Raw genomic sequence first — 19,196 nt, forward strand, 5'->3', positions numbered from 1 at the left:
AGGGCTTACATTTACATACGGCTTTGCATTTTTTACAGCACCGAGCATGGAGTCGCCATGTTCAGATAGTCCAGAGTCTAAAAAACTGTGTGTGTGAGAGTGAGAAAGAGAGAGAGAACAGGCCTTTCCAGTTGCACTGGGTGTGAAGCTGACAGAAGGGAGTGCCAAGGCCTTCTTTCTGTTTTCAGAAGCTTGACGTCATGTAGGGGTGTGTGCATGAGTGAGTGAGGAAAAGACAGATGAGTTAAAGAAAGTTGTAGCCTACTAGGGTTGTCAGGATACCAAAATTACAGTAGTCGGTACTAGGACTGGGTATATTGATACAGAGTTCCTGATTCATATGTGTATATTTTAGTTAAGTTGTCCCTTTTGCTTACATATTAAATACATTCTCTCCAAGCTAATTCTGTGAGTTATAAAAAGGACCTAAGTAGGTACAATATGAACACTTTCATTTTACTAATTATATTTTATACATTTATCATAATTTTGGCCACATTTTAGCTTTTTAAAAATGAACAAATCAGTGTTATTTAATCAATAAATTTGATATTATATTGCATGTATTGTATTTTGTTATACGTTTATTGTTAAATCGCATAATTTGAACTATTAACAGGTATTTACATTGATTTGTTGAACGTGCTAAAAACCGGTACGGTCACTTTAAGGAAACCCCAGCATTTCTGTAAACAGCGTCTTTAAATAAATTTTAACGAGAGAGTCTCGAATGGCTTGCCATGCATAATTAGAATTAAATGTTTGTTTTTTTTGTTGTTTTTCAACTGACTTTATAGAACATTCTTTTTATTTTTTTTAATAATTTTTTGAAATTGTATCCCCTTTTCTCCCAATTTGGAATGCCCAATTCCCACTACTTATTAGGTCATCGTGGTGGTGCGGTTACTCACTTAAATCCATACAAGTCTCAGTTGCCACATCTGTGACTGTCAATCCACGCTTCTTATCACGTGGCTTGTTGTGTATGATACTGCGGACACTCACAGCATGTGGAGGCTCATGCTACACTCCGCGATACACTCTTAACTTACCACGTGCCCCATTGAGAGCGAGAACCACTATTCGTCACCACGAGGAGGTTACTCCATGTGACTCCACCCTCCCTAGCAACCGGGCCAATTTGGTTGCTTAGGAGGCCTGGCTGGAGTCACTCAGCACACCCTGGATTCAAACTCACGACTGGTAGTCAGCGTCAACACTCGCTGAGCTACCCAGGCCTCCAAGAACAGAAAGAGTATTAAAAGAGACATTATTCAATGTCAAATTGGTTGCATGGATTTCATCTTTGGACACACATTACACAGAACAACTTTTACCCTTATCACACAGTGAAAGGTTCTCGCTGCTGAATACAACTCCAATATACTACACAATATTTTCACTGGTGAGCAAAATATAAACATTTACCTGCCAGCTGCCAAGTATATACATTTTTAGTTGCTGAGCATTTATTGTAGTGGTGGGTTGCACTAAATTGGATTTAAGACTCGATATCTTTTTTTATACCCAGATTCTGTTTTTGTTCATGTTTTTACCCAGATTCATTTTTTTGTTCATTTCAATTGCTTCATCAGAATAGTGTCTTATCAAATGAATTTATAAAAGTTTAATCAAATGAAAATAGAACAACATACCGTTGCATTTTTTAATCAAATGAAGTGCTTAAAAAAAGCCCTCATTGAGCTGTCAGAATTAATGCATTAACACATACGATTAATTTGAACACATTTACCTTTAATACAGCATGAACCAGTATAAACACTGGTTGGAAGGACGGAACTTTTTTATTGTGTCCACCCAGAGTCATTACCCTGACGCACACTTTACAACACAAACACAACAACACTTACCTGTCAGTGATCAAATGATGGAGAAAGGACCTCTTAGTACTATTTGATGTACAAAACAATGGGAATTACGATAGAAATTAAGTATTTTTAGCCTATGTAAGGCGCATTTTAATTACCACAGAAGCACACCAAGTCTTTGCTATCACCAAAACACAGATTGAGACGTTTTTGTTTGCAAGTGCTTTTTATGTGGAGTTCAAAGCAGGAGGATTTAAGAGATTTAATGACCATTACAATGAAAATGCAACCTATGTGGGGACTAGTTCTTTCAATTAGTCAAACTCCCACTTAGACTTTGTGAAACCTTTAATGTTCTTGAATTGGTGCTATTTTAGTGCATTTCTTTCTTTATGGAAGGCTTTGTTTGGAAAATGTTAATAAAGCATTATATTGTTACATTTAGTTTTGTTTTCTATCCTAAGATGGAAATAAATACATTTTGAGGGGATAAGTATAGTATATTTGGTGTCAAATTTTAACTCAAAATTTGCTATAAATTGATATTAACTGCAAAAATTATGCGATTAATCGCAATTAAAAAATAAATAATCAACGGACGGCACTAAAAAGAACTGGCTCATAAGAGTAATTTTTTGGGGAATCACATTTAGGGTTGCAACGGTATGAGATTTTCACGGTATGATAACAGTCTCAGAAAATATCACTGTTTCACAGTATACAATGTTACACAATTACTATTATCAGTGAAAACAGAAGGGTTATTTTAGTTATCTATTTGTTTTTGAGCAAACACTTTATTATAATTGAAACTTGAAATAATTTATTTTATTGAAGTATGTGTAAAAAAAAAAAAGTCTCCCTTTTGAAAATAAAATAAATAGAAAAAATAAGAAAGCTAACAGAATTATAATAAACAGAATTATAAACATGATAAAACATAGCATGTAACTATAACATGTTATTTAACTAAAGCATGTTAGTTTACATGTTAGCATAAAATGTTAAATGAACTACTAAATGAAAAATAACATCAGCTGTGTGAGCTTTTAAAGTAATGTCCTATGATTATTAATAATGAACATATACTGCTCCTGTCTGTACCTTTAACTCAGTGCTTCTCAACTGGTTTTGCTTTTACATTGGACATCAAGTGTCGACCTGCCATGGATTAAACATAACCTGTATTTAATGTATCCTGGGTTGCATTTCCTTTTATGTTACGTAGTTTTGTTCATGGTTTTCCAGTACAAGGACATGCATAAAGTGTCATTATTTTTGTTGATGTCAACAACAAAATCTACAGGAAGTTGTCTCTCCCCCTTTTAAAAATTGAAGAGCATATTTACTTATATGAGCCCATTATTATCTCATTTGTTACCTAATATTACATATTTATACACATATTACACAGAAGGAAAGGCTCCTCATTATCATGGTTATGTCAGTCTTAAATAATAGTAATAATAATAATAATTAATTAATGTATTTATGAAAAATAAATACTAGCTGAAACACATCTTGAAACTTTAACAAAAACTGCCACTGTTGATATAAAATGAGGTCTAATAGATTCTACCTTTAGATTATTTCATACGAAACTATCACATTTTGTCAAAATATAACAGTTACTTTTACTCATGCAGAGCACAGTGTTGCTCTTTTCCTCAGTGCTGTTTGGCATGTCAGGGCTGCTAATGTTTGAGAGGTTCGAATTGACAATCTCCGTAACACTTTAAACTAGAAAACTCTCACTAGAATTGAAATTGGTCACATCAGTTTTGATGTCTGCGCTCCGCAATATCGAGGGAAGCCCAGTTGTTGAACGCGCGCGCCAGAGAGAAGAGCAGATCATTAGCGCGAGCTCGTTACACTCGTGAAATTGCAGATGGGAAGTATTTAGCTGTTTGCAAGATTATCATTAAATCTGCGTCAGTAGTCCTAAATAGTCGATCACTCGGGCGCTGATATATCTTCAATGGGAGAAGTTACCATGGCATTGTTCTTTCCCTGCTGTCCGCAACACAGTCCGAATAGACCAGTTGAGAAACACTGCTTTAACTCACACACTCATGTCAGACCGCCTCGTCTCGCTTTTCTCGGACATCTGCTGCATGTGTATGTGTGTGTGTGGCGCAAGTTGACGAGTCTGACAGACAGTCGAGAAGGAAAGGAGATGCAAATATACATGGTATGATAACCATCGATTTTCAAACCGTGGTATACGGCTGCAACCCTAATCACATGTTGTATACTGTATTAACTGCTGTAGGTTCAAAAGAACTGGCTCATAAGAATCATACGAGTATAAATAAGAACCGGTTCTCAGTTCCCAACCCTAACTGTGATAATTATAAACTGTTAAGATCAGACCGAAATGGTCAGGGTCCCTATTAAAAATACATTTAAGCAGTTTTATCCTAGCAAAGGGATCTACGGAAAGATATGCAGAGCACCACAACACACCGCCAGGAACAGCACAAAGTTTTATGAACTTTCATACATTTTACTCTCATAATGTTAGTCCTTCTGGTGTTTGGGCGTAATAGTATCTGTCTACTTCCTCCTTATTACCTCACCGTGATTGGGAAATAAGTGTCAATGGTGTGTAAACATGTTCAAGTGTTGATGTATTTATCTGACATCAAAAAGTTGCATAAGTTGAGAATTAGTCATGTACATGCTCTCACTGCAAACTGTGACTCAAGATAACACCTTCTGCATCATTGTCAGGACAGTAGCTACATATAAATATACTGTGTTTTATGTGTTTAACAATTTAGTGTGATTTGTTGGAGAGAAAATTAGGGTGAAAGATGGTGTGTGTGTAGGTGGTGAAGTATTTATAGTTCTTCATCGTGACTGTTGCACTTGGGTTGTATATGACAGCATCTGTGTGTGTGTTGAAATATAATTTCTCTCTTTCTAGGCAGAGATTGGCTTTGCTCTCTTTGCTTGGAATATTATAAAAAATGTCACTTTCATCACAGCAGGCGAGAGGGTGAAATAAAAAGTACGAGTGTGAGCGTGAGAGAGGCAGAATAGAAAGCTGTCCTTTAGAGAAGAGAAGATACCATGAGGATGAACAACAGATCTCCATGGAAATGCTGCAATCACGACCTAGTGACTGACTGCTTCTTTAAAGACATGCTGTATTGTGTGCAAGTGTGCATCTGTGTTTGTGGATTCTTTAAACAGAACAAGAGGGCATGCTTTACAGCTTCTTGTGTAATGAGCCTTTATAAGGTTCCCGGTACCTATGGATCTTTCTCTCACACACAATTTCTATTAAAGAGACTGTTGAGGACAATTTGAAAGGTTAGAGATGACATTCATAACCAAGTCGTTAAAAGTCAGGCCCAGTTGTACCATTCTTTGCCTCCTGCAGAGCTGAACTAGAGTCAGATAAACCCACACACATGTCCAGCAAGGATCCAAAAATATGTTCAATGATAATTCAGAATTTGGAAAGAACAAAAAATCTTACATTTGAAATAGCCTTAGGGTCAGGAGTGGGTCTTTAAATTATGCTGAAAAATATTGCTTGTTAAGCATCAGGCTAGGTTTTGGAGCAGAACTTGTCTCACTGGATATTAAAACAAAACTGTTGCTGTAGTAAGCTAGTTGTACCAGAGTTCTCAAATTATGCACTTTAAATCTTGAACTACGGCTTCCTGAAGTTAGTCTGTTATTTGTAACGTTTACGTGTATAGTGATTCAGGTCATTGCTTCCCGTTCTGATGTAAAAACTCTGGTAGGGTTGGGCGATGTCCCCTAAATTGGCAGTTGACAATGTTGACAGTAAAACATCGCGATGGACGATGATATTGTCGGGGGGGGGGATTATATAATTTCATATAATTTTCAAAAATTATATGAAAAATTATAATTTCGTTATTTTACTAACCCAACTAATGACTCGTCGGCACTTTATCAGTAGGTTGCACGACACATGAAGCGTTTTTTTTTAGCTTTCACTTAAGAAGAGTTGTGCACTTTTTGTTTTAATATATCTCTTTACATAAATACTATTTTCCACTTAAAAACTATAATTTCGTTATTTTACTCACTGATGAGCAAAAGGTCGAGGCAGAAATGACCATGTACCTGCAGGAAATGACCATTGATGGGGAAGAGGACCCGCTGACTTGGTGGAAAACGAACGACAAAAGGTTTCCGTTCATGGCAAGATTAGCACGGAAATATCTGTGCATATGTGCTACCAGTACTCCATCAGAGCGGGTCTTCAGCACAGCGGGTAGTGTAGTTACTCCAATCCGCAGCTTATTAAAACCAGATAAAGTGAATATGTTGGTATTTCTGGCTAGAAACATCGAAATTTAAACATGGTCTATGGTGAAAGATATTAGACTTCTTTACGCATTTTTCGCCATCCGTTGCGGAGTTATTCGATTTTGCATATTATTTTTTAAACGTTCATTTGTGTAGTTCATATGACCACTTTACAATATTTCAATAACATAATTTATTTTGTAGCCTGTGCTGAAGTTAATTGTGCTGCTAATTATAAGTGAAATGTTAATGCCGAGTTTCGGTCTGAGTGTTGTACCCGTTTTCATGTTCTTTATTTGTTGTTCTTCTATGTTTTAATAAATGTGTGTTATTCATATTCACCTTGTTTCTTTCATTTGATTTGACATTATGGATTTATGGCCAAGGAAATTTTTCTTTAAAAGTATTAACCAGACAAAAGTTATTTGACGTTCGCTGGTCTGGGTTTATCTTAAACTGCCGCTTCAGTGTATACAAGAGCTATGTGACAATGAGCATGATTTTCTGAGACACTACAACTACTAATAATTAATTAATAAAGGTTATTTTTTTGTAGCCTACAACATAAAATATTTTAATCTAAATGTACAGTGTAAAATATGTAAAAAAAAAAAAAAGACAAGAAGCTAACAATGTCAAGATCAATATTTGTGTAGCCTGCCTGACACGGTATTTTCACAGACTAACACGTCACGTCTCTGGCATATACCACAGTATTTAAAATAGCATATATGCATTAGTTATATTCTCAAATTAATTAACAGAGCAATCCCTGCAAAGTTTTTAGGTTAACTATACTGCCCTACAAAACAAAAAGGCAGTAACTGCATTTTTGGTCAAAAATGAGTTATTATCATTTTCATGACATTCAAGGCATCCTTTGTTATGTGACAAAACATCTTATCTCAAATGTGTGTCGTTTTGGAGAAAAATGGTAGTCGTTTGTACAGTAACTGCAAAAAGCCCTAGTGAAACAAAGCAAGAGTACAGTAACATCCATTACTGTATTCTTGTTATGTTTTACCTAACAAAAAATAACCGTGTTGCTGCGCAGTGAAGTTACTGTTTCCATGGTGAACACACACAGCTGACTTCGCGGCATCCTCACGGGACGGTTTTAACATTTGCGATTTCACACTTCTAACTTCACACAAATTTTGTTTGAGATGGCACAAAGCCGGGGAAAGAAGATGGTCGAAATGGCATTGAAAAGAAAATACCCGGAGAATGGTAAGTAACAGTGACAGATTAAACATTTAGAGGCTAGGCTATCACAATATAAACACCTGTCAGCCACCAGGGCGGGACTTCCTCTCAGAGGTCCATTCAGATAGCATTATGCTAATTGACAGGCGATGTTTTAAATAGCTTTGCTTACCTGCCCCTGATCCTCCCTGCTCCTAGCTGTAACTTTGCATCGCCGATGCCATGTCATCATTTTGTTGTTCATGTCACAAAGTTATAATCCAACCAGCGGTGGAAAAATATTCAATAACTAGAAAAGCATGTGGTCCTATTCAAAATAAATTTTCCCAATTTGGGCCTTGACACAGCTTAGCAATGTGAGACTTTAAGCAGCCGTTTCAACATCAGAACAGCTTCTGGGTGGAAAATATTGACCTAAAATGGTCAAATTAGTTTGGGTTTGGTATATCCATGTTCAGGAAAACAAATGGTTCCAATTATTTCAAATACAGTGTATAACACACCCAGAGCCCAAGTTGTGGCAAAATAGTTTTTGGAGAATCTGTAGTTACCACCTTTTTTCCTTGGTATGGTTCCACGTTTTTGGTAAGTAATACAAAGCAAGAATACAGTAACTGCAAAATAGGGGTAAAATATCAAATTAAATATGAGGATTGATATGTATTAAGAATAAGCTAATATAAAGTAACAAAACAGCCACATGTCCAATAATCTACCTACAACTACTTAGGCTGGATGACAGGATAACTTTAAAGTCATTTTTCTCAGTTCTGCACTCTGCGTAGTTACTGCCTTTTTGCTTTGTAGGGCAGTATAGAAGAGACTAGGATTAGTGAGTCACACTAGCAAGACTCGCAAAAGGGGGCGTGTCATCACGATGGTGGCTCTACATCGTGATGTTGGTCAGCCATCACGATGGACGATGATATCGTCCATCGGCACAACCCTAGTAAGGAGTGTGCGATTTTAAAAGAGATTGTGCAATGTGTCATTGTATGGAAGATTTTCAAAGCTGTTTACAAGGGATGTATTTATATCAGCACTACTGGGATGGACACACACTGAAGCTGTGTCAAAGTCTAAAATCTGAGAACCCAGGCATATCTGCGTGCTACATGCCCTCTAATATCTTAAGTCTCTGCCCCTCTGTTCCTGTCAGTACATTGTCAATTCCTCCTCTTTCCATGCCCTGATCTCTGCTACTGCTTGTGGTTCAGTTACCTGTAAAGACACGCACACAGACCGAGTGAGAATACTGTATTGTTTTGACCAGCTTTTCTCATACCTTTCGTGTTAGCTGCTTCTCTTTCAAAATTGCCATTATGTGAAACTTTTAAAGAAGTAAAGAGTGTTCAACATTTAGCGGCATGGTGCTAAACATTATATTTATGACTTTGAACTTTGATCGAGTAAGTCTTTGAAGACGGAACTGTCATAAAGTACAGTTCTTCTATATGTGGACTGGTTTGCACACACACAACACACACACATACACACAGCACTGATCATGGAGTTGAGAAGGGTCCCTTCAATCATCAAGAGGATCTTTCTTTTTTTAATGAGCTCAGTGTCCATGGCCACATTCACATTCAGACAAAACTAACACCCACACATTTTCAGCTGGCCTGTGCTGTGTGAACGGAATCGCACTGGACAACTAGTTGTTTTCCACATCATATAATGTGTGCGCAACAGTGCAATGTAAACACTTCATATTTTGTTTTCAGGGTTTTGTTAACTGAGGGAGATCCCAAAATCCCAAACATTGTGTGAATATGGACGGGATGAAATGGAGATACTGCTGTTAGAGATAAAACTATAAACTTTAACTATATGATGCTACTTTTGTAAGCAATAACATGCTAATGTTTGCATGCAAGTCACAGATTGAAAGAGAAACCTTGAGATTTACATTTATCCATTTGGCACACACTCGTATCCAAAGGGTCACACAAGGCGCTCTCTTGTGGGGCTTTTTAAAGTTATACAAATTTTAGCTTAACTAGCCATCTTAAAATCTCAACACTAGTGGCGCAAAATGCAAAAAAACTAGATGCGATGCAACAGGCAAGGATGTCTGACAGTTAAGCAATATCTCATAAGCAAAAGAGCTGTGCTGATATTCAGTACAACAGCACTATTGCAAAAGGGATATTGCTTTTATATAACAGTTTTATAAACATGAAGTTAAAAATCTCTTTTTGATCCATTAACAAAAAATAGGTCCAAATGAAGCCAAAGCCAGATCAACAGTTGTGTGTTGCAAAGCAATGCACAGACTGACAGCCTATCTGGAATGGTGCGAACACAGGACAAGCAAAGTAATATGAACAGTGAAGCATCAGCACACTTGGAATGCAGTTTGTCCAATCAAATTACAGGACTGGAACTAACGTTATATAAATGTGTTGAGATATATATATATATATATATATATATATATATATATATATATATATATATATATATATATATAGGCTAACTATTAAAACAATAGTTTTGAAAGAATGCAAGAACATGTCCTGTGTGAATGTATTTAAGGTTTTATCAGTATGCATGTTTCCTGGGTGTTGAACGCATGAATTCGGAATTGCTAACACCATGTGCCACCAGTTGAACTACAGGAATAGGATTGAGAGGATAAAGAAAAGCACACTGCATATCTGAGCACATCCATGTGTGTATGTGTGTGTGTGTGTGTGAGTGTGTTTGCAGTTGGACAGATGGACACATCTCCTTTAATCTAGTCTAATCCACTCTAATCTAATCCAGTCTAATCTAATCTGATTGGTATGTTTCTCCTGTGTAATGGGATAAAGTGGGAAATGAGGGTTTAATCTTAATTTGGAGTGGTGATTTAAGGCAATTTGCTGGGACTGTCAGGTGCTTCAGAGCAGATCCTGACTACAGCAAGGTCATATGAGATTATGATTTTTCATTCAATCTTTTGGTGATTCCTCATCTTCTCTCCTTCTATTACATAATTGTCATACTCTGGGTCAGTGCTATTAAAGCAAAAATGTAATTTACTCATCCATCTCTCATTCCTTACCTTATAACTGTCTTCTGTGGAACACAAGGATAAATTGTGGAATGCTAACACCAAAACATTCTTACATCTCCTATTGTGTTTCACAGAAAATCATATGGGTTTGAAACAGCATGAGTGTGTTGGGGGTATTGACCAGGACATTCTCCGGAATTTCTCATTTTGTGTGTTGCAGAAGATTGAAAGTCATTTGGTTTTGGAAAGACACAATATAAGTAAATTGTGACAGAATTTGTTATATAATTTTCATTTTTGTGTTAACTATCTTGTTAAGATTCAGAACTGTCTGGTTGGAGTTGTGGAACTCACACAGTTTTGTGTCAGTTGCCCATTCTGTTTTCCTCTCTTCTACTCATAATATCCTGTCATCTTTACACTGTTTAAATGATGAAAAGGCCAAAAAATTTGACTTGATTTAATAAAATAATAACAATTATCATATTTTTTTTGTCTTTGTATGGTGGGGACTTGCTGAGATATTAAGAATAAAGGAACTTTTGGAGCGTATTCCAGTGCTGGAGGAAGTCGTCAATTAAAAATTAGTCATGTGATACTACATAGTATTCATCTCTCAGGTCCAGAAGATCATGCTCAGTAGGGCTGCACCTAATGATAATTCTTTTTATAGATTAATCTAATGATTCTTTTTCCGATTAATCGATTTTTCTAAAGACTTTTTTATTATTATTATTTGATTAATATAACAATTCATTAATCCAAAATAAATATAAAAAACTTGTCATTAATATTTCAATATTTTATTAAATTATCTTCTCTTAAACAAACAAATGTACAAGAAACTAATTGTGCACTGCAGGGCATTATTCCTCAACAATAATAGCCCTGTCTTAACTGGTAATCTCCATTTTATAGTCCAACATTAATTTTATTTTGGAGAGATTTTATGTTGGACTGCTAAACTTGAGGTTGCATTTGTTGTTGGATTGCACTTTCCTTTTACTCAAATTGAACAAGTTCTTAAAATCACTCCAAAATAAAATAAAATTAATCTACATTTAGCAATCCAACAACAAAATAAATTAAACAAATGTAAAATTAAAGTCATTTTCAGGAGGAATATCAAAACATTGTGCAACCTCGAGTTTAGCAGTCCAACATTAAAATCATTTTACAGTAAAATTAGTGCAATTTGAGTAACACTTAAATGTTTTTTTAACTGGAATAACTAAAACTTGTGCATTCTTAATCAACTCTCAGTAACACACACCCCCAACTTAGCACATACACACAATCTCTCTCCCCCACCTTTCCCTCCACAGTCCACCTCTCCTCCTCTCTCCCTCATCTTACAGTAACATTTGTGCAATTCGAGCTACAGTTAACTTTTTCTAACAGAAATAACTAAAACTATTGCAGTCTGCATTAAATATCAATGGGGCAAGGAATATAATTGAAACGATATACAGACTGTATCAGTCACACAGTTTACGCCATTTGCTCACATGGCCGTTAAAGTAAACAGAAAATGTAAAATGGACAAATAACAAAATTAGATGACGCATGGTGTAAAGTTACGTTAGAAGCGGTGCAGAAATTACTTTTAACATTGGGGCGATGAAAAAACATTTAGAAAATCTAAATACTAGATTAGGCTAAAATACTCCCACGCTTTAAATGACCGTGGGCTAGTGTTTTTAGCAGCAGCTTGTTCTTCTGGGAATCCATGCTTAAACCGGATGCTTCCATTTTATTATTCCATTGCGATGCACCGACACGTTATGCAAATCGACGTATTTCTGTAATCGATGACGTCGATGATTCGTCCCAGCCCTAGTGCTCAGTGAGTTTGACTTCATCTGTTTTTGTCACAGCCACAATGCCATAGCTAATGGGGTGATGAGTCATAACGATTCAAGGGCCCCACAGGTCCAGGGGATCCACAACAAATTTTAAACTGTATTTTTTATATGAAAGGGTACAGAATTCCTTCTACGGTCCTGATCAGCCATGTTTGAACTAGGGATGTCCCGATCCGATACCTAGATCGGTATCGCATCGATACTGACATTTTTAGACGGATCGGGTATCGGTCCGACGAGCCCGACCCAAATCCGATACTCTGTGTTAGTCATATTCGTTACTGTCAAGCTTAAAAAATGACATAGAAGAACTGTTAAAACACCATTAAAGCGGTTCATATGACTAGTGCATTTTATTCAAAGCCACTTGAAGCCACGTGATAGCTCTGTGAATTGCAATAGGCTGTGTTTAATAAGTAAACATATATGTTCTTGCACGCGCAGCTTCAGCGCGGTAGTGAATGGTGCTTTTACACACACGCGCACGGCTATTTATAGCCTTCACCCGTGCACAATATTTGTGCGCTACAAACGAACATCTCAGATGTAGATGCTCAGCAGTTCGGTTCACTTATAATATGGACTTAAGCACTGGAGGTGCATTTAACCAGAATTGAATTAAGAAGCGAATTAAACTGTGAATAAAAAGGGTGAGGGTTTAAAAGTTAAAGCTGTCACGGGAGACTCACGGAGAGGCAGAGATATGAACTCAGTAGCAGGGTTTATTGAGCAGAGGATTGAAACAGTGATGTAAATATTGTGAGTAAATTCAGTTAAGCAGAGTGGCAAACAGCAGGTAAGTAATATCCAGACAGTGTATAGATATGATGAAAGAGATAACTCAAAACAATTTTATGATACATGCAGGCAATAATGAAGACACATGATTGACATAGTAGAAAGTTCTGGAGTCTCAGAAATACTATCGATGAGAACAGGCACAGAGTGAGAAAGTGAGAGTGTGTGTGTGTGTGTGTGTGTGTGTGTGTGTGTGTGTGTGTGTGTGTGTGTGTGTGTGAGAGAGAGAGAGAGAGAGAGAGAGAGAGAGAGAGAGAGTGTGTGAGCGCGTGCGAAAGTGGGGTATTTATTTATGCAGTCATTGATTAGCCACTAATGATATGCAGGTGCGTGTAATCAGAACTCAGGGAGTGTCAGTATGCTAGTTAATAATAAAGTGTTTCTTAAGCTATACATTTATATTGAAATAATGTGTAGTTAACACATTAACTCTTTACATAGCCTATTAAAGAGTACACCCAATTATTTCCACACAATACTGTAAAGATATTATAAACTGATTATGTAAAAAAACAACACTGTATCAGGATCGGTATCGGTCAATACTGAGATTTCCGATATCGGAATCGTATCGGAAGTGGAAAAAGTGGTATCGGGACATCCCTAGTTTGAACTAATTTGTTTGCTAAGCTATGCAGTAAATGTTTTCTATTTTATTTCATTTAAACTGTAAACCTTATTCTATACATAACATATATGCAACATTTATACAATATAATGTACACTTTGACAGTACTCTATCCTAGTACTGTCCTTCTCATACTTCTCTGAAACGCTCTTGAGAATTTGATCAGTTTGATTGTGAGTTATCTGTTAATGTGTATGCTGGTGTGTGTATGAGTTTGAAAGTGAGATCAAGTTGTTGAAGATGAGTTGGAGATGTGCAAAGCTAAAATTTTTAAAAATCAACTAGTTGGTGGGTTGTCTGAAAACTAGTTGACTAATGATAAGGAAGTCCTGTATATTTGGGCTGTTCCACAAAAGCGACACATCAGACACATTTCATGGGAATATGTGGCCTATGTGTTATGTATAAATTGGAAATATTGGTCAAAGCAGTTGATTTGAAGTCTGTCTTGAAATTTGTTTTTGAAGACAGTGAATTTGTCTCAAAAGAGAGACAACTTCTAGGACAGGGATTTGTTTTGCTGCTGACTATCTAGTTACTGTTAGAGTAACTTTGTCTCCAAAAAATTTAGTCTCTATATTTACCCCTTTTAACCTCTTAAAACCTGACGCATTTTTGGCCTGCATTTTTCACTCTCAAATTTAAAAGCTCACCATTTACTGTGGAATAATTGCAAAAAATTGGTCTAATTTTTCTGAGAATCCCCTAAATAAAAATAATACTCCAAATATTCAGAAATAATTTTGGATGTGTATGAAGTTTACATACACTTAGATTGAAGTAATTAAAACTAATTTTTTAACCACTCCACAGATTTAATATTAGCAAACTATAGTTTTGGCAAGTTGTTTAGGACATTTACTTTTTGCCTGACTGGAGTAATTTTTCCAACAATTGTTTACAGACAGATTGTTTCACTTTAAATTGACAATATCGCAATTCTAGTGGGTCAGAAGTTTACATACACTAAGTTAACTGTGCCTTTAAGCAGCTTAATATAATGTCAAGCCTTTAGCAGAAGCTAATTGGCTATCAATTGGAGGTGTACCTGTAGATGTATTTTAAGACCTACCTTCAAACTCAGTGCCTCTTGCCAAGAGTCAAGACCTCAGAAAAAAAATTGTGGACCTTCACAAGACTTGTTAATCCTTGGGAGCAATTTCCAAATGCCTGAATGTACCACATTCATCTGTAAACAATAGTAAGCAAGTATAAACACCATGGGACCACGCAGCTATCATATTGCTCAGGAAGGAGACACATTCTGTCTCCTAGAGATTAACTTAATTTGTTGTGAAAAGTGCAAATCAATCCCAGAACAACAGCAAATTACCTTGTGTAGATACTGGAGGAAACTGGTAGATGAGTATCTATATCCACAGTAAAACTATTCCTATATCGACATAACCTAAAAGGCTGCTCAGCAAGGAAGAAGCCACTGCTCCAAAACTGCCATAAAAAAGCCAGACTACAGTTTGCGAGTGCACATGGGGGAAAAATATCTTACTTTTGGAGGTGTCCTTTGGTCTGATGAAACAAAAATTTAATAATGACCATGAAGCATGGGGGTGGAAGCATCATGTTGTGGGGGTGCTTTGCTGCAGGAGGGACTGGTGCCCTTCACAAAATAGATGGCATCATGAGGAAGAAAATTATGTGTATATATTGAAGCAACATCTCAAGACATCAGCTAGAAAGTTAAAGCTTGGTCGCAGATGGGTCTTCCAAATGGACAATGACCCCAAGCATACATCCAGAGTTGTGTCAAAATGCTTAAGGACAACAAAGTCAATGTATTTGAGTGGCCATCACAAAGCCCTGTTCGCAATCCGATATAAATTTTGTGGGCAGAACTGAAAAAGCATGTGTGAGTAAGGAGTTCTATAAACCTGACTCCGTTACACCAGTTCTGTCTGAAGGAATGGGACAAAATTCCAGGAACTTATTGTTAGAAGCTTGTGGAATGTTTCCCAAAAATGTTTGACACAAGTTAAACAACTTAAAGGCAATGCTACCAAATACTAACAAAATGTATGTAAACTTCTGACCCACTGGGAATGTGATGAAAGAAATAAAAGCTAGTGATCCTAACTGACCTAAGACATGGAACGTTTTCTATGAATAAATGTCAGGAATTGTGAAAAACTGAATTTAAAATGTATTTGGCTATGTTGTGTGTAAACTTATGACTTCAACTGGATATGATTTTTCTATATACGTGCTATTTACAAGACTTTTATATTCATATTTCTACCATATAACCTCTAGGTGGCTCTTATTTACGACGTTGATGTTTTAAGGCCTTATTTTGTTATTTTATGTAACATTAATGCAGAAGTTCAGATTCCAAGCTTTCAAACGATACCACATATGCCTGACTTTTGTTTATGGGGACTTGAGCTTTTTAAGCTTTTCTGCTCACTACAATTGTACAGAGTGGTTATCTGAGTTACCGTAGCCTTTCTGTCAGCTTGAACCAGTCTGCCCATTCTCTGTTGACCTCGCTCATCAACAAAGCATTTTGTTGACAGAACAGAACTGCCTCTCACTGGATGTTTTTTATTTTTGACACCATTCTGAGTAAATTCTAGAGACTGTTGTATATTAAAATCCCAGGAGATCAGCAGTTACAGAAATACTCAAACCATCCCATCTAGCACCAACAATCATACCATGGTCGATATCACTGAGATCAAATTTTTTCCCCATTCTGATGATTGACATGAACATTAACTGAAGCTCCTGACCTGTATCTGAATGATTTTATGCATTACAATGCTGCCACACAATTGTCTGATTACATAATTGCATAATTAAGTATGTGTACAGGTGTTTCTAATAAAGTTAGAAACACCTACTTAATAGTACAAGCATCTGATTCCTACATCCTCTCTCTTTCAGACCCACTCTGATGCCAAAGGAGGAGGGCGTAGCAGTGTTTCGCGTGGCCGGAGTTTGGTTGCGTCAACGGCGGAAGAGCAGCCTCACATAGGAAACTACCGGCTGCTGAAGACTATTGGCAAGGGCAACTTTGCCAAGGTTAAACTAGCCCGACATGTCCTTACCGTGAAAGAGGTAACTAGACCCCTTTTTGTCTCTCATTAGCCCTGTCTATCCCCCTAAGACCCGTTTACACCTGGTATTACACTTCCTGGCCCAAAAAAAGTTGCTTACTCTAATATTTCGTTGGATCGCCTTTAGCTTTTATTACAGCGTGCATTTGTGGTGGCATTGTTTCAACAACCTTATGCAACATGACAACATTTATTTACATTCAGAATTGCATACATTTTTGGCTACAATCTTGTATTGATGACAGGAGTGTCATCTCCAGCTCATCCCAAAGAATTTGAACGGGGTTAAGGTCAGGACTCACAGGACTGTGGTGGCCAATTCATGTGTGAATTTGATTCCTGAACCACTCTTTCACAATTTAAGCCCAATGAATCTTGGCATTGCCGTCCTGGAATATGCCTGTTCCATCAGGGAAGAAAAAAATAAATTGATGGGATAACCTGGTCATTCAGTACATTCAGGTCATCAACTGACTTTTTTATTGCTGCATAACATTGCTGAGCCTAGACCTGACCAATTGATGCAACCCTAGATCGTAACACTGCCTCCAGAGTCTTGTACATTGAACATTATGCATGATGGGTGCATCGCTTCATGAGCTTCCCTTCTCATCCTGACTCGCCCATCGGTTTGGAAGAGGGTAAATCTGGACTCATCAGACCACATTAACTTTTTCCATTTCTCCACAGTCCAATCTTTATGCTCGCTAGCAAATTGAGCCTCACTAACAAGTGACTTTCCCCAAATTTATGCCCCATCACCCAAAATACAGAGTTTGGGTCAGAATTACATTTTAGTGCCCAAAACGTCACGTATAAAACTCTGAACCTTCAACCAAAATTCTTGGATCTTAACACCCCCTCAAAAAACATGGGTTGTGTCTCCATCTCCTGACTGGCATCGCTAGCAGGTGGGTGTGTCTTTAAGACCAAGCCTATACAATCCAGAGCGGGTCCAATAAACCTGTGTAAAATCTTGAATTGCTTAAGGCAAACCCTTGCATCTCTAGATACAGACTTGACATTTTTTTGAATCCTAGCCCACACTCCTTTCTCCAATACCAAGTTTAAATATTTCTCCCATAATCTCTTGATAGAAGTTAAAGCTCCATCCCCCAGACTCTGAATTAGCAGGTAGTAATACACTGATGCCTCATGACCTTTTCCAAAAGCAGTAATCACTTCTCCCAGAGTATCTGAAGCTGTATGGGAGTGCTACTCCCAAAACAATACAGAGCAGGTGGTGCAGCTGTAAATACCTTTAGAACTGAGATCTGGGAATTCCAAAATGTTGAACCAAATTTTCAAAAGATCTCAACACTCCAATCTCATATAGGTCACAGAGTGTAGTAACCCCCCTCACAATCCACTCTGACCAGCAGAAAGGGGACTTATTAATACATAATTTAGGGTTCAGCCATATGCTTCAGGCAACATTTAAATAAATGTCCGAATTAAACACTCTGGACACTTTTGTCCATACCGAGTGCAAATGCGAGGTAACACGGTGTAACTTAACTTCTCCGATTAGTTTGATACAAAGGCTTTGCAATGGCGAAATAGGGGCAAGAACTTCCTGTTCAATACAAAACCAGGGAGGGGCTCTCTCAGGTGGAAGCGACCGAATTGTATTTAATGATTATTGTGCTTGGAATCAATTATGTGCTTGTATTTTTTAAATAGTATTTGATAATGTAGTTTATGTGTTTGTTTGTTTTTAAGAACAAAAAAAACATTTACAGTCATGTAAATGTTGTTCACATTTACAGTCATGTTCATTAATGTGCAATGCCCCTGTAAGTAATAAATGGAAAAAAAATAATAATAATTGCTGCGCTAAAACAAGAGTTCAAGAGAAAGATCTGGTAGAAACATTGCATTGGGTTTTTTGCACTGTCCTTGTATTTTTCTGACATTGTTGCACTTTAAAATCATACAGTAACACACTGGCATAGTGATGGATGTATGTCGTCAAAAAATCAGAGACCTTCCCCTCGAAATCCTATCAAAAGTGGTCACAGGTTTGCATTTTTGTGACCAGGTGTAAACAGCAATCTGGCTAGCCTGACCACATGTGATCGGATCACCTGTGAAGCATCTTAAAACCAGGTGTAAACGGGCCTAAAAGTGCTTCTTCTGGTGCTCTTAAAACAGTTTAAAATGGAGTCAGTGTTCAGTGAATTAATGCGTCATGATTTATAAATGATAAAAGACAATGACCCTTGAAACAATCAAGTTATGTTGTTTAACATGGTCAAGTTTAAAGAACCCTCAAGTGTGGAGTACTGTGCAAGTGAGGATTCATCTGGAGGGAACAAATATTAGAAGCCTACTTTGGTTAATTGCCATACTTGAAGATGTAATTATACATGGTTTGCCCTTGTGGGATTCAAACCTACATCCTTTTGGTTACAAGGCCAAATCTTTAACTTGAAACATTGTGATTTGACAAGCCTGACTATAATACATCCAAAAATGCTATTTGAATTAGGATTTCAG

The 19,196-nt window shown here is 37.0% G+C and overlaps 1 protein-coding gene across 7 annotated transcripts in view; it reads left to right on the forward strand.

Moving 5' to 3' along the window:
- The window catches only part of LOC127656276 (serine/threonine-protein kinase MARK2-like), a 91,087-nt gene that overhangs the window by 23,696 nt on the left and 48,195 nt on the right, over positions 1–19,196 (forward strand). For all 7 annotated transcript variants that reach the window (XM_052144522.1, XM_052144528.1, XM_052144549.1 and 4 more), the window contains exon 2: positions 16,525–16,698. In XM_052144522.1, the coding sequence (XP_052000482.1) occupies positions 16,525–16,698 (174 nt within the window). The remainder of the gene's footprint in view (positions 1–16,524; positions 16,699–19,196) is intronic.

This window comes from Xyrauchen texanus, chromosome 2 (genome assembly GCF_025860055.1).
Source record: "Xyrauchen texanus isolate HMW12.3.18 chromosome 2, RBS_HiC_50CHRs, whole genome shotgun sequence".
Taxonomy (NCBI): Eukaryota; Metazoa; Chordata; class Actinopteri; order Cypriniformes; family Catostomidae; genus Xyrauchen; species Xyrauchen texanus.